The sequence below is a fragment of the Bufo bufo genome, chromosome 1 (assembly GCF_905171765.1).
Source record: "Bufo bufo chromosome 1, aBufBuf1.1, whole genome shotgun sequence".
NCBI lineage: Eukaryota > Metazoa > Chordata > Amphibia > Anura > Bufonidae > Bufo > Bufo bufo.
In genome coordinates, this window is record NC_053389.1 from 64,072,295 (window position 1) to 64,099,277 (window position 26,983).

General features: G+C 43.9%; 1 protein-coding gene across 1 annotated transcript in view; it reads left to right on the forward strand.

Moving 5' to 3' along the window:
- The first annotated feature begins 884 nt into the window (after positions 1–884).
- Positions 885–26,983, forward strand: part of TECTA (tectorin alpha) — a 226,617-nt gene continuing 200,518 nt past the window's right edge. Inside the window, exon 1 of the mRNA XM_040416053.1 lies at positions 885–1,035. Within this exon, the coding sequence (XP_040271987.1) occupies positions 885–1,035 (151 nt within the window). The remainder of the gene's footprint in view (positions 1,036–26,983) is intronic.

Below are 26,983 nucleotides of genomic sequence, written 5' to 3' on the forward strand. Positions count from 1 at the left end.
AAACCCAGTCGCTAAGGGCAATTTGATTCCGTAACGGTATATTTGAAAAGCCAAACTCTGACCTTTCCATCTTAAACATAAGAAGGCTCCCCCCTACTGGGTACCCTCCTCCTGCACATTGTTTATGGGACATATTCCTTAAAACCGGCTCTGATATTTCGCTTCGCTTGGATACTTTGTTGTACTCTGATTTATGTTAACTTGATAATATTATGACCGTTATATAACTGCTGATCACCTCTTCTCAGCCGGCTAGTGGCTTATCTCGCCTAACCTCACTAGATAAAATTCAGGGCAACTTTATCAAGATGTTTAATTGGGAGTGGTAGCCAGTCAACTTGCACATACCTTGGGCTTGTGGCAACCACACCTAATTAGTGACTGCTTTATTCCCTGATATTATATGTGCATATTTGTCTGGTATTTGCCCCCTTTTTCTATATGCCAGCCTAACATAGATGGGTGCCCTGTACATATTTGTATATGAGTTATAGTCGTCTGGGAACTGTGTTCATAGTCGCAATATATTGGACCCCATAAAAATGCCGCCAAAATATCGTAAATCAGGAGGTCTATCCCCGCCAAAAAGTGGAACAGGGGGGAGCCCACAAGCTCGGTTAGATAAATTTCTGAAATCACCACCCCCCAAAACTAGAGGAGGGGTTCAGAGGTCTGCTCTTCAGGCTGAGATAGGACCTGACAATGCGGAGCGGTCAGAGCAGGGGCTATTAAAGACCAGCTCATCCCATAGTGAAGGTTTTGACAGTATTAACAAAAAATTGCAGGATATACTGGGAGTAGTAAATGCTACCAGTACTTCGGTTGCAGAGTTGGCCTCTTCCCTTGCAGTAGTACAAGGGGACGTCAATATAATAAGAGATGAAATGTCGAAGCTCAGATTAAAGGTGAACGAATTGGAAACTACAGTTAATTGTGTCAGTGTAGAGAATGGTATACTAAAGAACAGACTTAAAGAAGTAGACGAAGATCGTATATGGTTAAGAAGGAAAGTGGTAGAACTGGAGGATAGATCACGTAGGTACAACCTGCGATTAGTTGGGTTTCCAGAGGGGGCGGAACAGGATGATACGCCGAAATTTATCCAGAAGTGGCTGGTAGAAAATCTGGGGCCAGAGCATGATATGTCTACCTTCTGTGTGGAAAGGGCCCATAGGATTCCTTTTAAAAAACCGCCCCCAGGTGCCCCTCCTAGGGCAATTTTAGCTAAATTTGTCTGCTCAAAGGATCGGGATTGGGTCTGCAAACGTAAAAGAGAAGTATTAGAAACATATTTTGATAATAACCTGATATCGATATTCCCTGACTTTTCTCGAGAGACGCAAAATCAAAGAAGATCTTTCTTTGAGGTTAAGAAAAGATTGATCTCAGCTAACATTAAATATTCAATGTTATACCCCGCTAAATTAAGAGTGGTAGACAAAGATACTGTCCGATTCTTCTCTAGACATGAGGAGGTGGCACATTGGTTGGATTCCAGGGGTCTATGAATTACTATGAAGATGAGGTGGGGAGGGGTGTGGGTGAGGGGTGGTGGCGGGGGGGAGGTTTGGTGGAAGGTGAGAGGTTGATGGGTATTGTAAAACGCCTTGTCAACCACATAGGGGGGTTTCTGGGGGGGGGGTTTTAGGGAGGGATTGGCTGCCGTTCTCCGTCTCGTGGTTATGCGTGCCTCTCCGCTGAGATTGTAGATAATCTTACTCATACGCATGCCATGTAACATTTTATGTTGGAATGTGAGAGGGTTGGGAGACAGAGTGAAGAGGACTGTAGTATTTGACCTGGTGACCCGTCATTTGCCTGCGATTGTTGCATTATTAGAGACTCACGTAACAGAAGATAGGATTTACACACTGAAAAAGAAATGGGCCTCTCTGGAGTACCACGCTTGCTTTTCATCTTACTCAAGAGGTGTCAGTGTATACATACATAGAGGGACAGAGTTCCAACCGCTAGACAGTGCCATAGATAAAGAGGGACGATATGTATTTCTTCATGGGTTCTGGAAGGGGCAGGAGGTGATACTGGCTTTTATATATATCCCCCCTCCATATAAATCAAATGTTATGTCACACTTAGCTCAATATATTTCTACTAAAAATCAATGTGCCTTATTGGTGGCAGGCGATTTTAATGCGGTACCAGACCCTGAGCTGGATCGGTTCTCTGCACTCTCTGGGCGCGGTCGCAGCGGGTCCCCTTTGACTGCCGTGTGCCAGGAGCTGGCGCTGGTTGATATCTGGCGCCACCTCTATGGCAATAAAAAAAAATTCTCATGCTTTAGCCAGTCATACGGGTCTATGTCCCGTATTGATCTGGCATTTGCTTGTCGGGATCTGTGCGGACGTGTCCGGAGGATGAGGTACGAGCCTCATGGAATCTCTGATCACTCCCCCATGTTGATTGTGTTTGTGGAGGCTCCAACTTTAAGTAGAGCCTTTAAATTGAACTCACACTGGTTTGAGGTGATAGGGGAGCAGTCCGGTGTAGATCATGATATTCAGGAATTCTGGGGCTTCAACGTAGGCTCAACACACATCCATTATGTGTGGGACGCGCTGAAGGCACATATTAGGGGTCTGTACTTTAATAAAATTCATAGATTTAGAACGGAAATACGCCGTAGGGAAAAACAGTTGACAGACTCAATAAGGAGTTTGCGTGCCGCATTAATTAATTGCCATGAGGAGCAACTTGTTGCTCAATTAAAGGAGGCCAATTCTCAGCTTTAGACAATTTTATATAAAAAAGCACAACATAAGCTCTTCTTTCAAGGTCAGAACCGATTTTGTGAGTCTGGTAAAACAGGTAGATTTTTGGCCCGTTTGGTGGCCAACCAGAGAGAGGTCACTACTATAAAAGAAATCAGGAACTCCCAAGGAATTGGGGTGAGATCCGTAGAGGAGATAAGAGAGGAATTTGTGAAATATTACTCTACCCTCTATAAATCTGACTCTATGTTTAGACGCACGGATATGGATCAATATCTCCAACAATTGGCGCTCCCCCAGCTATCTACCCAGGAGAGAGCGATGTTGGACTCCCCTATTCTTTTGGAGGAACTCCAAGCGACTCTTTCGTATTAAAATTTAGTTCTTCCCCCGGTCCAGATGGGCTACCGTTTGAAACTTATAGATACCATGCCAAATCTCTTTTGCCAATTTTACTTTAAGTCTTTAATGAATCCTGCGCATTTGGCTCTTTACCATCATCATTCAGAGAGGCAGTAATTATCTTGGTCCTGAAAAAGGACAAGGACCCCTGCGATGTGGGGTCATATAGACCCATATCGCTCTTAAATACGGACTATAAGATCTTTGCAAAAATTCTGGCTAATCGCTTGAAGAGGGTTATAGCCGGTCTGGTCCACCCTGACCAGACGGGCTTTATCCCGGGTCGCCAAATTCAGACGAGCATATATAGGGTCTATCTGAATTTGTCTGTTGGGGGTGGTGTAGACCACTCCATCCTGTCATTAGACGCCGCAAAGGCGTTTGACAGGATGGAGTGGTCTTTTCTCTGGGCTACGATGTCCCATTTCGGCTTTGGAAATCCATTTTTGGAAATGACTCAGATGTTATATGCACAGCCAGTTGCACGTATTAGTGTCAATGGTATGAGCTCCTCTCCTGTGTCGATGCTGAGAGGGATGAGACAGGGTTGTCCTCTGTCTCCCCTTCTTTTCGCTCTCTTTATCGAACCATTGGCTTGTCGGATTCGCTTGGAGAATCGTATAGAAGGCTTCGGGGTGGCGGGAGTGAGCGATAAAATAAGTCTATATGCAGATGATGTGATTCTGTTCCTGGATCAGGGATGGAAAATCCTTCCTTATGTCATAGAGGTAATAGAATCTTACGGTAAATTATCAGGATATATGATCAACTGGACAAAGTCATCGCTCCTCCCGCTGAACCGGAAAGCTGTAGATGTGGGGAGCCGAGTCTGTATTTTGGCCCCTAATGATTCCTTGAACTATCTGGGGGTTAAGATCGGGGTTCCAATAAGTAGATTCTATGACTTGAATCTTGCCCCAGTTTTGAATAAAGTTAGAACTAAAGTTGGCGCTTGGCGGAAGCTAATATTGGCACAGACAGACCGAATCGCATTGATCAGGATGATTATTCTACCTATGGTCTTGTTCCCGATGTGTGCCTCCCCTATTTGGATTGACGACATCTTTTTTCATAGATTGGAGACTCTGATTAATGACCTAATCTGGGGTAGGAAGAGGGTTCGTATAAAGCAGAGATATCTATGGTTGTCGGAGGCAGATGGTGGGCTGTCACTACCCTTCTTTCAAGGTTATTATTTTTGTGCACAGATTCAGCGGTGTTGCCATTGGAAAGAGAGTTTATTATCACGATACTTGAATAAAGTTATTGACACACCAATAGAGGACATTTTTGTATGTTTGGAAACTGGTACTATGGGAATGAAGAGGTCCTTGCTGGTCCCTTACTCACTGCAGAGGGTGTGGAACAGGCTGAAGGAGATTCTTAAAGTCTCCGGTCCGCTTGGTTTCACTCCTCTGTGGGGGAACGGGGCGCTGGAGGAGTTCTTCAAAATTACAGATTTTGGTTATTGGACACGCAATGGCATCTACACGGTGTCTCACCTTTTTTACTTAGGTCGATTTAAATCACTTTCGGAATTTGGATTTAATTATTGTTCACCATTGGATGTATTTATGTATACACGTTTGAAACACTTATTTGAAGCCTCTAGGAATAGGGGTCGTATTTTCCCACGAGAGAATATATTTCTTGATTACTGTTATGCCTAGAAGGATGAGAAGGTGAAAATATCTAGATTATACTCTAAACTCCGAATGGCACTGGTGGCTGTAACACCTTTCAGAAGCCCAAGTAAATGGGAGCAAGAGTTGAATTGCCCCCCTTTACACTGGTCTACTATTTACAGGAACGTGAGAAGGGCGACAGTTTCCAGTGCACATAGACTAATACAATTCAAGATCCTCCATAGGCTGTATTATACGCCCCAAATTCAAGGAAAATTTCCCCAAAATAGGGGCCGGGACTGTTGTTGTCCTAAATGTGGACATGTTAACGCGAACTTTGTCCATTTGCTCTGGAGTTGCAATAAAATTAGAAAATATTGGGATGAGGTTTTCTCTGCTCTACAAAAAGAATCCTCAATGAAATATAACCCGGGGATATTGACAGTGATCTTAGGAGATTATGGTTCTGAAACAGAAGTCCCCCCCCAGGTTAGACGGATTTGGATGAGGGGTTTGATGGTGGCGAAAGCTATATTGGTGAAGTACTGGGGCTCAGCCTCCCAGCCCTCATCAAGGGAGTGGGATCTATACCTTTAACAAATTAAAATTTATGAGGATATGGAAAGGAAGCGGAGAGTAGCACGCAGAGCCACGTAGATATCTCTAAATGTATTTACTGTTTTGTTGTATCTGAAGAATTGAGGGGAACGACAGCCAATGAAGGGGGGGGGGGATATAAGGATATGTATGTCTGTTTTATTATATATACTGATTTATCTTAAATTGGTTTATGTATTAACTTTATGTACTTTCAAAATAAAAATATAAAGAATTTAAAAAATATATATAAAAAAAAAGAATCGTGGAGTGCGCATTCGGCATTCTGGTGGCTAAATGGCGGATTTTCAGAAAACCCATTCAACTGAAAATAGAAACTGTGGATGAGGTAGTATAGGCATGTGTGGTGTTACACAACTACCTCCTCATAAAAGAACTGCTACATGTCCAGGAGATTCCTGAAGACAGCGATTTGGCCAGTATGGAAAGTTTTGGACCAAGGACCACTGTATCAGTTTCCCTGATGAGAGACTCCTTTGCTGAATATTTCTGCTCCACTGCAGGAAGAGTGGACTGGCAGGACCAAAATATATAAAAAAATAAAATAAAAATTTTCATAAAAAATGTATGTCATTTGAATATATTCTAGATGCAGTTTGGTTGCGTAGTTATGTGGCTGGATACAGTGTGTTTATTGATTTTTCAAAACCTGTTTTGTAAAATTAGTTTCAGTTTATTAAACTTTTTTTTACACCATATACTGAATCTTTATGCATATATTGATCTCCCCACGCTGGAGGAGCAACAAATACTTGTGTCACTCCGCTAGCGTTGGGAGATTATGTCAGGCCTCTCTTCTCCACACTATTCTTCAACATACTCTCTCCACGCTGAAGGAGCGGCACATACTTGTGTTGCTCCGCCAGCGTTGGGAGAATATGTGAGCACTAAAGCCCTCCATGTCCCAACACTGGAGGAGCGACAAATACTTGAATATGTGAGCACTAGAGCCCTCCATCTTCCTTACACTGTGGAGTGACAAATACTTGTGTCGCTCCGCCAGTGCAAGGGAAATTTAAGGGTTCCAAAAGAATGCATTTTTTTATCCCCAACTTAAAAAAAACATAAAAAAAAAATGACAAATAGATTTTCAAAAACAAATAACATTTATTAAAATTTTTTAAAGAAATATTAATAAATAAAAACCATATTAAAACGTATTTACAATTGCCTAAAAACAGGCCTGGGGGAACTAGAAGACTGGGGGTGGAGGGCAGTGCGCGGGTTGGGACCCCTCAGTCCTGTTGCTCTTCTGCCACTGTAGACAAATAAGTACACGTTGGGTTAAGTACAACAGTGGGAGTATTTAACGTGGAGGATTAGGCAGGAGATGGAATTTGACGAGCTATGGAAGATGGAGTGGTGAAAGAGGTTGGAGGATAGTAATGAGGAGAAGAAGAAAAGTGGTGAGAAAATAGCTCGGGTGTTTGGGGATAGCGCTGGGAAGGGGGATGGGTGTGGGGCGGGGGATAGGTGTGGGGTGGGGGATAGGGCTGGGGCGGAGAATAGGGCTGGGCGGTGTTGCACTTGCCACAAGGCGCAGTCCACTAGTCTTCTGGCCTCAAACAATTGGTCAGGCGTAAACTGTTCCATCACGGGGACTAACGAATTCAGATAAAGTTGCACAGGACTCATTTGCAACATCAACACTGCCCCCTCCTGAAGACGACGCAAATTATCCTCCAATCTGGCAACTCTATTTATGAATTCCATCAAGGACTCATAAACGAGCCTTGTGAGATCCTCGTAGTCTGCCTGACGGCTCCTACCTGCCCTCTGGTGACAAATGATAGCCTCAAATAATGGGGCTAATTGGGCCATCGTTTTGTTGCCAGGGGGCAGAGGTAGGATGAGAGGGACCAGTGGTGGCCAACTCATCAGGGACCGCCTCCTGAGGAACTTCGGGCGCCCGAGTACTGCTTGATGTTCTGTAAAGCAAAGAAAAAAAAAACACAATTAGCAATTGGATTTTGGTGGAAAACCTCTGGAATAGAGATGAGCAAAGCGACTTCTGATGCTACATAGGAAGTTGCATCGCAAAAATTTTTTGGACAAATACTGTACATAGAGCACATACATTGTATTAGTGTACAGAAAAGTTTCTATGTACAGTATGAAATTTTTTTGTGAAAGCAACTTCACATGTATAATCTGAAGCATGCTTCGCTCATCTCTACTCCATAAAATACTATGTGGATGTCCAAGACAGAGTGCCAAATGACAGTCTGTCTGGGCCATAAACATAGATTGGATAACATAATTCAGAATCTCTATAAACCTAATCTCTTACCTTCACAGCTCTAGGGTTCTTCGTAGGAACCCCAAGGCGGAATCATAGCGATATTCCCTCCTTGAGGTTCCTCCAGATCCACTCTGGGCCTGAAGTTCCGCGTTGTAGTCTTTCTTGTAGCGGTCCCAGATGGACCGCCACCAAACCATGATTGTCGCCCCAGGAAAAAAAAATAAAAAATGGTTTACTATATAATTGATCTAGCCACAACAACACTGAAAATTCATTTGTTAAACTATCGGTGGCAGTGACCCACATCAACTAGACGGTAAACCACTTCTGAGCAATAAAACATGTGTATGCAATCTACAAATGAAATACTACACTGCGTGCAGAATTATTAGGCAAATTAGTATTTTGACCACATCATCCTCTTTATGCATGTTGTCTTACTCCAAGTTGTATAGGCTCGAAAGCCTACTACCAATTAAGCATATTAGGTGAAGTGCATCTCTGTAATGAGAAGGGGTGTGGTCTAATGACATCAACACCCTATATTAGGTGTGCATAATTATTAGGCAACTTCCTTTCCTTTGGCAAAATGGGTCAAAAGAAGGTCTTGACAGGCTCAGAAAAGTCAAAAATAGTGAGATATCTTGCAGAGGGATGCAGCACTCTTAAAATTGCAAAGCTTCTGAAGCGTGATCATCGAACAATCAAGCGTTTCATTCAAAATAGTCAACAGGGTCGCAAGAAGCGTGTGGAAAAACTAAGGCGCAAAATAACTGCCCATGAACTGAGAAAAGTCAAGCGTGCAGCTGCCAAGATGCCACTTGCCACCAGTTTGGCCATATTTCAGAGCTGTAACATCACTGGAGTGCCCAAAAGCACAAGGTGTGCAATACTCAGAGACATGGCCAAGGTAAGAAAGGCTGAAAGATGACCACCACTGAACACACAAGCTGAAACGTCAAGACTGGGCCAAGAAATATCTCAAGACTGATTTTTCTAAGGTTTTATGGACTGATGAAATGAGAGTGAGTCTTGATGGGCCAGATGGATGGGCCCGTGGCTGGATTGGTAAAGGGCAGAGAGCTCCAGTCCGACTCAGACGCCAGCAAGGTGGAGGTGGAGTACTGGTTTGGGCTGGTATCATCAAAAATGAGCTTGTGGGGCCTTTTCGGGTTGAGGATGGAGTCAAGCTCAACTCCCAGTCCTACTGCCAGTTTCTGGAAGACACCTTCTTCAAGCAGTGGTACAGGAAGAAGTCTGCATCCTTCAAGAAAAACATGATTTTCATGCAGGACAATGCTCCATCACACGCGTCCAAGTACTCCACAGCGTGGCTGGCAAGAAAGGGTATAAAAGAAGAAAATCTAATGACATGGCCTCCTTGTTCACCTGATCTGAACCCCATTGAGAACCTGTGGTCCATCATCAAATGTGAGATTTACAAGGAGGGAAAACAGTACACCTCTCTGAACAGTGTCTGGGAGGCTGTGGTTGCTGCTGCACGCAATGTTGATGGTGAACAAATCGAAACACTGACAGAATCCATGGATGGCAGGCTTTTGAGTGTCCTTGCAAAGAAAGGTGGCTATATTGGTCACTGATTTGTTTTTGTTTTGTTTTTGAATGTCAGAAATGTATATTTGTGAATGTTGAGATGTTATATTGGTTTCACTGGTAAAAATAAATAATTGAAATGGGTATATATTTGTTTTTTGTTAAGTTGCCTAATAATTATGCACAGTAATAGTCACCTGCACACACAGATATCCCCCTAAAATAGCTAAAACTAAAAACAAACTAAAAACTACTTCCAAGTTTTTTGGGTTCATTGAGAACATGGTTGTTGTTCAATAATAAAATTAATCCTCAAAAAAACAACTTGCCTAATAATTCTGCACTCCCTGTATATACAGGGAAGGTGTTATCTGTGATTGATAGCATTCTCTGTGTAAGGGCTCATGCACACAATTGTTGGGTGTTTTGCTGTCTACAAACTGCGGATCTGCAAAACATAATTACCGGCCACGTGCATTCCGCATTTTGCAAAACGAAAGAGCCAGGCCCCTAATAGAACAGTCCTATCCTTGTCTGTGATGCGGACAATAGTAGGACATGTTCTATTTTTTTGCAGAACAGCCATGTGGACATACGGACATGGAATGAACGCTGAGTGAGTTCCATTTTTTCTTGCCGCTCCATTGAAATGAATTGTACCGCAAAAAAAAAGGTAGAACGGACAAGGAAAAAATATACGTTTGTGTGCATGAGCCTCAGCTGATCGGCGGGGGTGCTGGGACTTGGACTCCTGCTTATGTGATAATGATGACCTATCCTTTCCCGGATAAGACCAGAGGTTTAAATGTCTAAATGACAAGTTAACTTTTGCTGAATCTTTTGACACAATACTGGGAATGGCTAGGATCAGACTTTGTGCTGTTTAAATTTAGGACCGCTAAACTAATGTCTTGAAAATTGTGAACAACTGAAATACAAAGAAGAATTTATCAAGGCTGGACTCGAAATCTATTTTACTCTTTTCCTTTTTTTTTTATCACATTGACCGAGTAGAATGCAAATTGCGAGTCGGAGATACCAAATACATGTAGTTTATTTATTTATTTTTAATTCATAGCTAGGGATGAGCGTTATCGACTTCAGATGAAACATCCGAAGTCGATTCGCATAAAACTTAGTTTCAATACTGTACGGAGCGAGAGCTTCGTACAGTATTATAATGTATTTGGCTCAGATAAGCCGAAGTTATTAATTCGCAAGACTTCACGTAATAACTTCATAAATTGATTTCCACTGTAATAAACCATTTCCCAAACTCAGGTTCATCCCTATTCATTGCCATTTTAGCCATATTAAAGGGAACCTGTCATCAACTTTATGCTGTGCAGCAGTATAACGTAGAGACAGGCGAGTTGATTTCAGCGGTCTGTCATTGAAAAGTTAAAAGTAAGTGGTTGCCGAGAACCAACATCACAATCATTGCAGACTGGGCCTAGAAAAGAGTCACGGCCATCTGAGAAGAGTCCTGGTTATTCATGAATTCCTGCTCTCCTGCCCACCTGCTGACGACTGACAGTCTTCTACCTAGCTGTCTCCTTTTCTATCTAGGAGAGAACTGCCAATCATCAGCAGATGGGCGAGAGAGCAGGAGATTAGGAATAACCAGGACTCTTCTCAGGTAGATTTGACTCTTCTCAGGGCCTGGGCTGCAATGATTATGATGCTGGTTCTTGGCAACCACTTACTTTTAGCTTATGAGTGACACAGCGCTGACATCAGCATTTCTGTCACTATTTTATGCTGCCCTCAGTGAGGTCAGTATAAAGTTGATGACAGGTTCCCTAAGATACTTTATATGGAAAAAGACATTCTGCGTGTTTTTTTTTTTTCCAAAAGACTTTGGCCCTGATTTATCAAGGCTGGCGTTTGCTATGTTGGCCTTGATGAGGACTGCACTGCTGGAGAAGACATGTACTTTACAAGGCGCAAACCTCGTCATAAACTACCTGCCTCCTCCAGCTTTCTGTGAGCCAGAATGAAATCGGAGCGGCCGTTGATTTTAGTTATAATTTACACAAGCTTCTGGTGTAAATAATGATGAATTAGCTGGGGCCGATGGCCTCACCCTCACTCCGCTCTTACCATACCCCCTTTTCATAGACTTGATGAGGGCAGCATAAAAGGCTTCTATACTACACTGCAATATTTTATGTATTATAGTGTATTATGCCTGTCAGTGAAATGGGCAGACATCCTATTATGGCCCTGCCCCTGGCTGCCAGTAATATAAATAAATTGACGCAGGAGTGGAACGGAATTAAACAAACTGATGTTTTTCCAAACCACGTCGGTGCAAAGTACGATTTTTAGCTATGTTGTCCAGAGGAGAACGAACAGGAGACAAGCGAGTCTGTGAGGGTTTACAAGAGCAGTATGACAGTATGGCCATGTTCACACATGATTTATTTGTTGGAGATTTAGGGCTCATACACATGACCATGTTTTTTTGTACGCTCCGATCCACATTTTTTGCCGGTCTGTCTGCATCCGTATGTCCGTTCCGTGGCCCTGCAAAGAAATATAACATGCCCTATTGGACAGGACTGTTCTATAGACGGCAGGATTTTTTATTATGCAAAATGGGGAACGCACATGGGTCGGTATCCGTGGTCTGCCGACTGCAAAAACAGCAACGGCCGTGAGCCCTTAGGATGTAGATTTCACAGTGCAGTACAATGCATATAAATTGACTTGTTTCCCTATTTACGATCTGCAGACATTTATCTGCGCAGATTTGAGGGCAGGTCTTATTGCACCCATTGGAACCCGAATCTTCTGCTCCAGATCTTTTCCTCAGTGGAAGTTTTCTGCTGAATACCCAAATGACCTAAATTATTTCTTCACAGAAGAGATTCCTAACAAGAATTTGCATCTTGGAGGTGAAGTCAGGATTCCAAACCATGAGATTGATGGAATTTTTCTCTTGTATTATGGGGTATTCGCTTTTCATAAAATGATGACGTTTATCACTTTATCAGATAGGAATAACCCTTTAAAGTGGGTTCTCTGAGACCAGGAACCACTTTTGATTTTGACAGGCAGGAGGCAGGTACTGAAAAGAAAAACCTACCCTGTCCCTGGTGCTCCGGTTTCAACATAGAGCATCCTTCTCCTCTGCTTCCAGTCCCCGGTGGACCGGAAGTGTGACCTGCAGTCTACAAGTACTTTACCACCTATGGCAAGTCACTGTCTTCAGATATGAAGTGTGCAGGGACCCCACGTGACCCCTGTTACCACTGAGGTCAGTGATTGGTCATCCTTAGTGATTTGTGTGTAGGCCAAACTGCATGTAGACTGAACATCCGATTCAGCGCGGGTGTTCAAACTGGAGCACCTGCACCCTGCCTGGCAATATCAAAAGGGGTCTCAGAGAATCCCTTTAAGTTTTATCATACAATAATTCACTTTTTATTGGAGCAGCCATGCTACCCAAATAGCACAAAAATATATATATATTTTTTTATAGATGTGAGGTAAAGTTATCCGGCAGGTTGTTCTGGCACAAGAACAGCCTGCCGGAGTTCACTGTATCCAGCCTAGCAGGATAGGGGTGTGCGCCATCAGAGCCCATGGAGTATAATGGGATCACCAGTTTTTGTCTGGCCAAAACCCTGCTCTGATGCCGGAAACCAGCCGAATCCCTTCCGGATCCCCTATTGTCTATGGGCTCCGGTGGTACATGGCCGTATCTGGCTAGGATAGCTTTACCGCAGGTGTGGAACTAGCCTTACCTCTCTAGGGATACTACTGTAATTACAGTCAGTTTTTTCTTACTAGTAACAGTGTAGTGTTTATTATAAGTATTCCATACAGGGTTCTACACCGGCCAAGTTCACACAGTGCAGTATTTTGGACGTGAGTTGTCTCTTTACAGAACTGTTGTCTGGGTCCTGAATGGCAATGCATGGAGGCCACGTGGCTTCATTTAGAGAACCGTATGGTCTATGAGCACTGCTGTGTATCTGGAGAACATTATGCCTTTCTCACTAATATAACCTTAATGAAATAATATTATAACGTAACTAAAACTTGCACTCCGCATCGGTTTTCAGAAACACTGTTAAATCTGCCATCTAGTGACCAAATCTGATAAGCACTAGAAAGCAATGTTTGACTGCGGCAGAAGAAGTAGTGAGAGGTGAAGGAGCAGCAGGAATTTGACTTATTTCACTATAAAATCATTACTGAATTGAACACATTCTGGGATAAAGAGGTTAAAGTAAATTGTGCAATAATTTGGATAGATTTCTGTAGTGTCTATTGCATTTTTTGGGAGAAAAACAAAAGAGTTGAAAGAGTGAACATGTAACTATAATTTCATATACACACAATGCTTTTTTTTATGGTTATTTCCGTGTGGTTTTGACCCTTTTTTTGTTTTCAAATTTGATATGGCATGAAAAAGAGCAACGTGTTTTTTGTGACTCTGCTGGTCGCTGCTCAGAATACATGGTCACAAAAAACTAAAATCTATAAACCGGTCTCTCAAGTCCAAAATGCCTTGATAGGAAAGGTGGGCCACAGAACTCCACTGTCAAGACTATGAGCAGTACCAAAAAATCTAGGGCACGTCGTATGGTGCCACAGCCGATTTGACCCACGCTGGAAACCAGAAGATAGACTCTTCAGATGTGATTCTGATTTGCAATGTCAGAAGTTCATGTTGACTATTGTTTCCTCCTTTAGTCTAAATATTGCGCGAGATTTGAGAAAAATGTGTTGATGTACAATTAAACTTCTTTGAGATGACCACCCAAAATTGCATTGAAAGTTGCCTTCTACGTAGGTGGTCTTCTCAAAGAAGATGACCAGTATGTAAAATAGAGTTTTTGGTGAAATTAAAATAATGTTCACAGGAAATCTGTTCTTAATAAGGAGGTGGTCCTGGGGAAAGGCTTCACAGTTTGATTTAAATAAGGATTTACAGGACAGGTTTCTCCAAGTCTACAATGAGCTATGTTTGAGCCATCAAAAATAATAATGCTCCTCCAATTCTTGAAAGTTATAAAGAGATTAATGTTTCCCCATGAGTTTAACCACCATAAACATAGAGTTCATGGTGGAAGAACCAGAAGAAAGCAAATTCCAATGATAGAGATGAGCGAATTGAAGTTGACGAAGGGGAATTCGATCTGCACCAAATCCAAATTTCCCCACTGTTAAAGGGGATATTAATTATTGATATTTATGTAAATCTCACTAATTAATATTCATAAATAGGCGTGAGTCATCTAGTGATGTCTCCGCTTATTTATGCCTATATCAACAACAAATCACTATTGATTGCCTTACGCTAATCACTAAACTAGCTGCATGCGCCTTAGTAACTACCGCTAGTAACCACACGTTACACAATAGATATAAATAACACAGTATTTATTAATCCTTACAGAACATAACACACGTAATGCACTAATAATACAGTACCAACAATACACTACAACTATTGCTGCGGCGCCTTGCTACTACAAAGGAATATATATATATTTATAACTATATATATCTATACCAAGGGAATAGATATATATATTTATAGCAGCACACAGCAATATAAGTACACACACTAATACGGTTCTGACTACGCTAACACAGTCCCAATTCCTCCCCACACTCTAGCTGTACAATACACATACATACATTCCTTAGAAGCCCACCCAAAACACACACTCAGCTGCTACTGGGGTAAGCAGGCAGCAGTGAAGGGGTAAGATTACAGGGCAGCTACAGGAGGAATGAGTTGGTGGCAGGGAAGGGGTGAATCAGGGCAGGTGTATTAGGGGTCTGGAGGGAAAGGGTTATTCAGCAATCTTCAGGGCCATGTGGCTTCTCTTCCTTTAGGGAGCAGTTCCCATGTGTCTCTGATTGTAGTCCAGGTTCCAAGAGGCCGCACCTCTGTCCGGCTTGGGCTAATATAGCCCAAAAGCAGGCCTTCCTCCTTCTTCAACAGGAGGGTGATGACATCATCGTGGGGGCGTGTGACGGAATGCTAGAACTGAAACAAAGGACTTCCTGCCCAAGCTGTAAGCCTCCCCCCCAGCTGCTACAACATAACATCACACACTCCCACGTCATAAACGAACCAGGCTGATCAATATATATATATATGTACCCATATACACACTACACAACCTGGGGATCATATATATCCACCCAACCTGGGGGCACTTAGGTATATACATCCATATAGATGTTTGGGGCACATCTACATTCATGTACATATACACAATATCATAAATGGGCAGTAATAAGCCCACCTGCATATGGATATATTATACATAGAGATGTATGCTGACAAGGGGGCATACATACATCTCCATGTATACATCCATACCACCTGGACCGGCCCATGCAAAAGGGCCAATATACATGCATATATGTAAGGGCATATATACATATGTATTTAAATCCAGCACTTCCCTCAACACCCACGCTTCATAGTAACGAATCAAATTTTTACCTTAAAATGGCTGCTGCACATGTTAGGACATGGAGCAAGGAACTCTGGGAAAGAGGGATCACCCACAATGCCATGCATGCAGCCAATCAGCAGCCAGCCAGCCTTGTGATGTCACAGCCCTATAAATAGCCTCAGCCATCTTAGAGTCAGCTATTTTCCAGTGTACTTAGTGCAGGGAGAAACGTCAGCAGGCGCTAGGGACAGTGGAAGGAAAGGCTTTAAAACTTTTATTTTGCTGTATAGAAGTTCAGGGAAAGTATAGGGAGGAATCATTGCACAGTATTGAAGCAGAACAGAGTTCAGTAGGGGAGGTTACAGCCTGGGTAATAGGAACAATCCTATTACACATAGCTGCACTGACTGTGGATCCAAATTGCCATTATACAGCTCTGTAATTCCAGCAAATCGTTCTTGTTATTGGTATGCAAGTGCTGTATAACGGTCACATCCACACACACACAGGGGGAAGGATAGTGACCACTGCGCTCCACCCTCACCCCTGGCCCTGCCTACTTGCCTCATGAGTCCTGATGACAGGGGACAACTGGATGACAGTCTTTTACTTAGGATATGTGCAGGGAAGACAGACAAGACAAAATACGGAACGTGAACGGACCAGGTCAGAACCAAGAGAGCTACGCAGTACAAAGGGTTAAGCAAAGAATGGTCAGGAGAAGCCAGGGTAAAATACCAGGAGAGTAGAGAAGTACCAGAGGAGTCCGCAAAGAGCAGTCAGGTGGGAGCCGAGGTCACAATACCAGGAGGGATGCGCAGTACAGGAGGAGCAGGCAAAGGATCGTCAGGGAACAGGATCAGGTAGTATTCAGTAGTGGCCAGGAGGCTGCCTGTATTTATAGTGGAGTCTGAGGGTCATGTGACGTGGCCAGCGTCACATGACCGACAGACAAGTCGAGCACCGAGTGATCAGCTTGGCGCTCAAGGCAGACCTAGGAGCAGGGAGCCTCCCAGCTAGCAAAGCCGCCCTGGGAATGAGGCCAAACACAGATCCTCGCTCCCGAAGCTAAGCAGCAGGTCTGCGGCTGATGGGAGACCGAGTGCGCCTTTGGCGCCCCGTGACAGTACCCCCCCTTTTACGAGGGGCCACCGGACCCAAGACTTCAGGCGATGGCCTTTCAGGGTGTTCTAAATGAAATTTTCGAACAAGTCTAGGAGCATGAACCTCCCTGGCGGGTACCCAAGATCTCTCTTCGGGTCCATACCCCATCAGGTACTGTAAGGAATTACGCACTCTCCTGACATCCACTATCTTAGACACCACATACTCGACAGCATCACTAACAAGAACCGGCGGAGGCGAGGCTTTCAACGGTACAACAGGTTCAAAATACTTTTTAAGTAGAGATTTATGAAATACATTATGAATGTGGAACGACTCGGGCAGCTCCAACTTAAACGATACTGGATTAATCACCTCCGTGATCTTATACGGTCCAATAAAACGAGGAGCAAATTTTCTAGAAGCTACCTTGAGAGATAGATTCTTGGAGGACAACCATACTTTATCCCCAACCTGAAAGTTCACCCCCCTTGAACGTCTCCTATCGGCCTTGAGTTTTTGAGAACTTTGAGCCTTTTCTAGGTTCGATTGAACCCGGGCCCAAACTGTGCACAGTTCGGAGGAAAGTTTATCCGCTTCAGGGTTAGAGGAGGAGACGGACGACCCAGAATGAAAACGGGGATGAAAACCATGGTTACAAAAGAAAGGGGAGACCCCAGCAGAAGAATTGACACGGTTATTCAAAGCAAATTCAGCCAACGGAAGGAATTTGACCCATAATTGCTGGTCATCAGCAACATACAACCTCAAGAATTGTTCCACAGACTGATTAAGGCGTTCAGTCTGCCCATTACTCTCAGGATGGTAGGCGAAAGAAAAAGACAATGAAATTTTACATCTTTGACAGAAGGCCCTCCAGAATTTGGACACAAACTGCACACCCCTGTCAGAAACAATATTTTCCGGGATGCCATGTAAACAAACAATCTCTCTCACAAAAATAGACGCCAGGGTTTTTGCATTCGGAAGTTTAGACAGGGGAATGAAATGAACCATCTTGCTAAACCTATCGGTAGGTCAGTTATAAAGTCCATTGAGATATGGGACCAGGGTCTACTGGGAATGGGTAGGGGTCGTAGGTTACCAGCAGGGCGAGTCCTAGGTGTCTTAGACCTGGCACAAACCTCACAGGCTGACACGTAGGACTTGACATCCCTGGTCAGAGTGGGCCACCAATAAGATCTAGAAACCAGATCCTTAGTGCCCTCAAAACCCGGATGTCAACAAAAGGCAGAATCGTGACACTCCCCCAACAGCTGGAGACAAAATTGTACGGGAACAAACAACTTATCTGTTGGGGTGGATGCGGGTGCCAGATGTTGTTCAGCCTTATTGCGAGCCGAGATATCCTGGTTTAGAGCCGCTAAGAAGATGTTTGCTGGTAGGATGGATTCAGGCGGTGCCTCAGTGGGTTGAAAAGCATGGAAGCTCCGAGATAATGCGTCTGCCTTCACATTTTTACTTCCCGGCCTGAATGTAATGGATAAATCAAAATGGGTAAAAAACAGAGCCCATCGGGCTTGCCGGGGATTCAACCTCTTAGCAGACTCGAGAAACATTAGGTTTCTATGGTCAGTGACAACAGTTACCCGATGCCTTGCCCCCTCCAAAAAATGCCTCCACTCCTCAAATGCCCATTTAATAGCCAGCAGTTCCCTATTCCCTATGTCGTTGTTTCTCTCCGTGGGAGAGAATTTCCTCGAGAAGAAAGCACACGGTCTCAGGTTAGTGAGGCTAGAAGGACCTTGTGAAAGGACTGCTCCTGTGCCGTCCTCGGACGCATCCACCTCCACAATAAAGGGTCTCTCCTGATCAGGCTGGATCAGAATGGGAGCGCTACTAAATGCCTTTTTTAATGTTTCAAATGAAGAAATGGCCTTGGTAGACCAATTCTCCAAATCCGCCCCTTTCTTAGTAAGGTCGGTCAATGGTTTAGCAATTACAGAAAAATTAATGATAAATTTACGATAGTAATTAGCAAAACCCAAAAACCGTTGTAAGGCCTTTAAGGATGAAGGCCTTACCCATTCCTTAATTGCCAAAACCTTACCAGGATCCATCTTAAAGGCGTGAGGACTCGGAGTCAGAACATGCCCTAGAAACAGTATCTCCTGTACACCAAAGACACATTTCTCTTGCTTAGCGGATAGCTGGTTCTCCCTCAACACCTCTAATACTTGTTTGACATGAGACACATGAGACTCGAAATCAGGAGAGAATATCAAAATGTCGTCAAGATAGACAATAATAAATTTACCTAAGAACTCCCTAAGAATATCGTTCATTAAGTTTTGGAACACAGCTGGGGCATTGCTGAGTCCAAAAGGCATCACCTGATATTCAAAGTGTCCTATCGGAGTATTGAACGCTGTCTTCCATTCGTCTCCCTCCTTGATTCGGATTAGATTGTATGCCCCTTTCAGGCCAATCTTGGAAAACCAAGTTGCCCCCAGAACCTGGTTAAATAAATCCGGAATCAATGGGAGAGAGTATCTATTTTAGACAGTGATTTTATTTAATCTCCGGTAATCAATACAAGGCCTAAGACCACCATCCTTCTTAACAAAGAAAAACCCTGCTCCCATTGGAGAGACTGAAGGTCTAATATGCCCTTTAGCAAGGCTCTCCTTAATATAATCTTCCAAAGCCTTGCGTTCGGGCTTAGAAATATTATAAATTCGCCCTTTAGGAAATTTGGCACCCTCTATTAGCTCTATGGCGCAATCATTAGGTCTATGGGGGGGGGGGGTAGAACCTCTGGAGTAGGGGATGAGAATACATCAGAATATGTCTTAATAACTGAGGGTAATGTATTAGACCTTACTGAAACCCCAGCCTGGACCACGGACAAGCATGAGTCACACTTAGGTCCCAATTTCACCAACTCTCCTTTGGACCAATCTATTGTGGGGTTATGTAAACGGAGCCAAGGCAACCCTAGTACCACCTCAACCGGTAGGTTCTCCAGGACTAAAAGAGAACATCTCTCAGAGTTGCACACACCCACGGTTAGAGAAATTTCAGAGGTACATGACCTCACCGTACCACCAATCAGGGGAGTAGCATCAATAGCCATGACATGGATAGGTGTAGGTAAAGCAAACATTGGAATACCCAATTTACTAGCATATTCAAAGTCAATAAAGCTGGCCGCTGAACCGGAATCAATAAAGGCCTTACCCGGCCACTTATTAACCCCCAGAGAAATTGTTATGGGTACCAAAAGCTTACCTTTAGAAAAATCAGGGTGTACCTGGTCTTTAGGTTGTCTTGCCTTAGGAGACTTGTCAGAGAGGACCCTCTTAGGACCCTTGTTGATCCAATGGCCAGGATCTCCACAGTAGAAGCACTCTCCGCGTCTGCGACGAAGATTACCCTGGGTCATGCCAACCTGCATGGGTTCCTCGGTGGAGACCTCAGTGTTGTCCCTGGAAAAAGCCTCTGGCTAGACCACCATCTGAGAACAGAACTGTCGTTCTTGTCGTCTCTCTCTAACTCGTCGGTTAAGTCGGACAACTAGGGACATCATCTCCTCTAAGGTCTCTGGAATTTGATAACTGACTAATAGATCTTTTAAATTATCAGACAGACCAGACCTAAACTGACTCTTCAGGGATGGTTCATTCCATCCTGAGGGGACACACCACCGTCTGAATTGGGTGCAATACTCCTTCGCAGGGAGATGGCCCTGAACCAGTGCCCTAAGAGCCGTCTCGGCTACCAGGGCCCTGTCTGGTTCATCATAGAGGGTACCCAGGGCCTGAAAGAAAAACTCCACAGAAGTTAGACAACTGGCCCCAGGAGGTAACGAGAATGCCCAGTCCTGGGGATCACCCTGTAGTAGAGAAATGATAATACCCACGCGTTGGCTCTCGGGACCGGAGGACACGGGGCGCAAACGGAAGTAGAGTTTGCAACTCTCCTTAACCACCTCAGCCCCCAGTGCTTAAACACCCTGAAAGACCAGGCCACTTTTTACACTTCTGACCTACACTACTTTCACCGTTTATTGCTCGGTCATGCAACTTACCACCCAAATGAATTTTACCTCCTTTTCTTCTCACTAATAGAGCTTTCATTTGGTGGTATTTTATTGCTGCTGACATTTTTACTTTTTTTGTTATTAATCAAAATTTAACGATTTTTTTGCAAAAAAATGACATTTTTCACTTTCAGTTGTAAAATTTTGCAAAAAAAACGACATCCATATATAAATTTTGCTCTAAATTTATTGTTCTACATGTCTTTGATAAAAAAAAAATGTTTGGGTAAAAAAAAAATGGTTTGGGTAAAAGTTATAGCGTTTACAAAATATGGTACAAAAATGTGAATTTCCGCTTTTTGAAGCAGCTCTGACTTTCTGAGCACCTGTCATGTTTCCTGAGGTTCTACAATGCCCAGACAGTACAAACACCCCACAAATGACCCCATTTCGGAAAGTACACACCCTAAGGTATTCGCTGATGGGCATAGTGAGTTCATAGAACTTTTTATTTTTTGTCACAAGTTAGCGGAAAATGATGATTTTTTTTTTATTTATTTTTTTCTTACAAAGTCTCATATTCCACTAACTTGTGACAAAAAATAAAAACTTCTATGAACTCACTATGCCCATCACGAAATACCTTGGGGTCTCTTCTTTCCAAAATGGGGTCACTTGTGGGGTGGTTATACTGCCCTGGCATTCTAGGGGCCCAAATGTGTGGTAAGGAGTTTGAAATCAAATTCTGTAAAAAATGACCTGTGAAATCCGAAAGGTGCTCTTTGTAATATGGGCCCCTTTGCCCACCTAGGCTGCAAAAAAGTGTCACACATGTGGTATCTCCGTACTCAGGAGAAGGTGGGGAATGTGTTTTGGGGTGTCATTTTATATATACCCATGCTGGGTGAGAGAAATATCTTGGTCAAATGCCAACTTTGTATAAAAAAATTGGAAAAGTTGTCTTTTGCCAAGATATTTCTCTCACCCAGCATGGGTATATGTAAAATGACACCCCAAAACACATTCCCCAACTTCTCCTGAGTACGGAGATACCAGATGTGTGACACTTTTTTGCAGCCTAGGTGGGCAAAGGGGCCCATATTCCAAAGAGCACCTTTCGGATTTCACAGGTCATTTTTTACAGAATTTGATTTAAAACTCCTTACCACACATTTGGGCCCCTAGAATGCCAGGGCAGTATAACTTCCCCACAAGTGACCCCATTTTGGAAAGAAGACACCCCAAGGTATTCCGTGAGGGGCATGGCAAGTTCCTAGAATTTTTTATTTTTTGTCACAAGTTAGTGGAAAATGATGATTTTTTTTTTTTTTGTTTTTTTCATACAAAGTCTCATATTCCACTAACTTGTGACAAAAAATAAAAACTTCCATGAACTCACTATGCCCATCAGCGAATACCTTGGGGTCTCTTCTTTCCAAAATGGGGTCACTTGTGGGGTAGTTATACTGCCCTGGCATTCTAGGGGCCCAAATGTGTGGTAAGGAGTTTGAAATCAAATTCTGTAAAAAATGACCTGTGAAATCCGAAAGGTGCTCTTTGGAATATGGGCCCCTTTGCCCACCTAGGCTGCAAAAAAGTGTCACACATCTGGTATCTCCGTACTCAGGAGAAGTTAGGGAATGTGTTTTGGGGTGTCATTTTACATATACCCATGCTGGGTGAGAGAAATATCTTGGCAAAAGACAACTTTTCCCATTTTTTTATACAAAGTTGGCATTTGACCAAGATATTTATCTCACCCAGCATGGGTATATGTAAAAAGACACCCCAAAACACATTCCCCAACTTCTCCTGAATACAGAGATACCAGATGTGTGACACTTTTTTGCAGCCTAGGTGGGCAAAGGGGCCCATATTCCAAAGAGCACCTTTCGGATTTCACAGGTCATTTTTTACAGAATTTGATTTCAAACTCCTTACCACACATTTGGGCCCCTAGAATGCCAGGGCAGTATAACTACCCCACAAGTGACCCCATTTTGGAAAGAAGAGACCCCAAGGTATTCGCTGATGGGCATAGTGAGTTCATGGAAGTTTTTATTTTTTGTCACAAGTTAGTGGAATATGAGACTTTGTATGAAAAAAAAAAAAAAAATCAGCATTTTCCACTAACTTGTGACAAAAAATAAAAAATTCTAGGAACTCGCCATGCCCCTCACGGAATACCTTGGGGTGTCTTCTTTCCAAAATGGGGTCACTTGTGGGGTAGTTATACTGCCCTGGCATTTTCCAGGGGCCCTAATGTGTGGTAAGTAGGTAAATGACCTGTGAAATCCTAAAGGTGCTCTTTGGAATATGGGCCCCTTTGCCCACCTAGGCTGCAAAAAAGTGTCACACATGTGGTATCGCCGTATTCAGGAGAAGTTGGGGAATGTGTTTTGGGGTGTCATTTTACATATACCCTTGCTGGGTGAGAGAAATATCTTGACAAAAGACAACTTTTCCCATTTTTTTATACAAAGTTGGCATTTGACCAAGATATTTCTCTCACCCAGCATGGGTATATGTAAAATGACACCCCAAAACACATTCCCCAACTTCTCCTGAATACGGCGATACCAGATGTGTGACACTTTTTTGCAGCCTAGATGCGCAAAGGTGCCCAAATTCCTTTTAGGAGGGCATTTTTAGACATTTGGATACCAGACTTCTTCTCACGCTTTGGGGCCCCTAGAATGCCAGGGCAGTATAAATACCCCACATGTGACCCCATTTTGGAAAGAAGACACCCCAAGGTATTCAATGAGGGGCATGGCGAGTTCATAGAAATTTTTTTTTTTTGGCACAAGTTAGCGGAAATTGATATTTTTAATTTTTTTCTCACAAAGTCTCCCGTTCCGCTAACTTGGGACAAAAATTTCAATCTTTCATGGACTCAATATGCCCCTCACGGAATACCTGGGGGTGTCTTCTTTCCGAAATGGGGTCACATGTGGGGTATTTATACTGCCCTGGCATTCTAGGGGCCCTAAAGCGTGGGAAGAAGTCTGGAATATAAATGTCTAAAAAATTTTACGCATTTGGATTCCGTGAGGGGTATGGTGAGTTCATGTGAGATTTTATTTTTTGACACAAGTTAGTGGAATATGAGACTTTGTAAGAAAAAAAAAAAATAATTCCGCTAACTTGGGCCAAAAAAATGTCTGAATGAAGCCTTACAGAGGGGTGATCAATGACAGGGGGGTGATCAATGACAGGGGTGTGATCAATGACAGGGGGGTGATCAATGACAGGGGGGTGATCAGGGAGTCTATATGGGGTGATCACCACAGTCATTGATCATGCCCCTGTAAGGCTTCATTCAGACGTCCGGATGCGTTTTGCGGATCCGATCCATCTATCAGTGGATCCGTAAAAATCATGCGGACATCTGAATGGAGCTTTACAGGGGGGTAATCAATGACAGGGGGGTAATCAATGACAGGGGGGTGATCAGGGAGTCTATATGGGGTGATCACCACAGTCATTGATCACGCCCCTGTAAGGCTTCATTCAGACGTCCGGATGCGTTTTGCGGATCCGATCCATCTATCAGTGGATCCGTAAAAATCATGCGGACGTCTGAATGGAGCTTTACAGGGGGGTGATCAATGACAGGGGGGTAATCAATGACAGGGGGGTGATCAGGGAGTCTATATGGGGTGATCAGGGGTGATTAGGGGTGATCAGGGGCTAATAAGGGGTTAATAAGTGACGGGGGGGGGGGTGTAGTGTAGTGTAGTGGTGCTTGGTGCTACTTTACTGAGCTACCTGTGTCCTCTGGTGGTCGATCCAAACAAAGGGGACCACCAGAGGACCAGGTAGCAGGTATATTAGACACTGTTATCAAAACAGCGTCTAATATACCTGTTAGGGGTTAAAAAAAACACATCTCCAGCCTGCCAGCGAACGATCGCCGCTGGCAGGCTGGAGATCAACTCTCTTACCTTCCGTTCCTGTGAGCGCACGCGCCTGTGTGCGCGCGTTCACAGGAAATCTCGCGTCTCGCGAGAGGACGCGCCGGCGCGTCCAGGAGGAATGAATCAACCACCTCCAGGACGCGTCTGTGCGTACAGCGGTCCGGAGGTGGTTAAAGGAGAGAAACCTCTTCCGGTCTCCTGAAAAGGGTTCTGGGAGCTTGATCTGGGGCTCAAAATGTGGACTGGAGGGCTGAGGAGTGGAAGAACCTTGCCCTAACTCAAAAGAACAGAGTTTCTCTCCTAGCTCCTGCACCATCTGTGTCAGGTTAGAGACATGGTCAATCAGGGTCACAAGAGGATTCATGATACAGTGGTTATTAGGCCTGTTAATCTGTAACGGTCACGTCCACACACACACAGGGGGAAGGATAGTGACCACTGCGCTCCACCCTCACCCCTGGCCCTGCCTACTTGCCTCACGAGTCCTGATGACAGGGGACAACTGGACAACAGTCCCTTACTTAGGATATGTGCAGGGAAGACAGACAAGACAAAATACGGAACGTGAACGGACCGGGTCAGAACCAAGAGAGCTACGCAGTACAAAGGGTTAAGCAAAGAATGGTCAGGAGAAGCCAGGGTAAAATACCAGGAGAGTAGAGAAGTACCAGAGGAGTCCGCAAAGAGTAGTCAGGTGGGAGCCGAGGTCACAATACCAAGAGAGAAGCGCAGTACAGGAGGAGCAGGCAAAGGATTGTCAGAGAACAGGATCAGGTAAGTATTCAGTAGTCCAACAAATAGCCAGGAACCTAGAATTAACAGGCAACCTGTGGCCAGCAGGCTGCCTGTATTTATAGTGGGGTCTGAGGGTCATGTGACATGGCCAGCGTCACATGACCGACAGACAGACAAGTCGAGCACCGAGTGATCAGCTCAGTGCTCAAGGCAGACCTAGGAGCAGGGAGCCTCCCAGCTAGCAAAGCCACCCTGGGAACGAGGCCAAACACAGATCCTCGCTCCCGAAGTTAAGCAGCAGGTCTGCGGCTGATGGGAGACCGAGTGCGCCTTTTGGCGCCCCGTGACATGCTGTTTGATACAGCCATTAACAGGATTTATTATAAGGAAATATTTATATGTCTTATTTGCCCTTGTGCGGTGCAGTTATATGTTTTAAAGCATTTTTTGGCTTGTATTAGTGGGAAAAAAAGGGCTTATACCCGTTGTGTGGTGAAGTGAGAAAATTACAGCCCTTTTTGGCGTGTATAAGCGGCACAAAAATATATATTATTTGCCGTTCAGCGGTGCAGTTATATGTTCTAAAGCCCTTTTTTGCGTGTATTAGTGGCACAAAAAAAAGTATTTGCTGTTGTGTGGTGAAGTGAGAAAATTACAGCCCTTTTTGTCATTTATTAGTGGCAAAAAAAATATATATTTGCTGTTCAGTGGTGCAGTTATATGTTCTAAAGCACTTTTTGGCATGTATTATTGCCCAAAAAATATATATTATTTGCAGTTCAGTGCTGCAGTTATATGTTCTAAAACCCTTTTTGGCGTGTATTAATGGCACAAAAAAAAAGTATTTGCCATTGTGTGGTGAAGTGAGAAAATGACACCCCTTTTTGGCGCGTGTTAGTCGCAAAAAATATATATTTGACGTTCAGTGGTGCAGTTATATGTTCTAAAGGCCTTTTTGTTGTGTATTAGTAGCAAAAAAATATATATTATTTGCCGTTCAGTGGTGCAGTTATATGTTCTAATGCCCTTTTTGGCGTGTATTAGTAGCAAAAAAATATATACTGTATTATTTGCCGTTCAGTGGTGCAGTTATATGTTCTAAAGCCTGTAGGAAGGCGCAAGGGCCAGTCATTGACGGAAGGTACGTGTCACCGAGGTTCCTTGCCTCGTGAGATAGGAACCGGTAATTTTGTGTGTCAGCGGCAGCTAGTGCTCGCTGACACAGTTTTTACTTAGTGTGGCTGTAAAGCCGATCCGGGCCAGTTCTTATTGGGAGCAGCCAAAGAGCAGTGTGGGTGGCTGTTCCCCACGTTCCAGGCCAGGTTTTGGGCTGGGATTTAAAAACCCAGCCAGCAGCTCAGCTGGGTGTGGAATGATCCTCCAGGTGATAGTGGAGCTGTGGAAGCTCTGTGTTTGGGAGCTGAGGAGTTCCGCCATGCTGCAAGACTGAGAGCCGCCTGCTGGGAGTCAGGCGTCCTAAAGCCTGCTGTGGCCTGCCAGGTGACATGTTTTTGTCACGGCTGAGGATGGGGAAAACCCTCAGCCGTGCGGTATCAGCAGATGGAGTCGCTGCAAGGCCAGGACAGAGAATTAGGGAGCTGGTCACCTCCTACACATCCC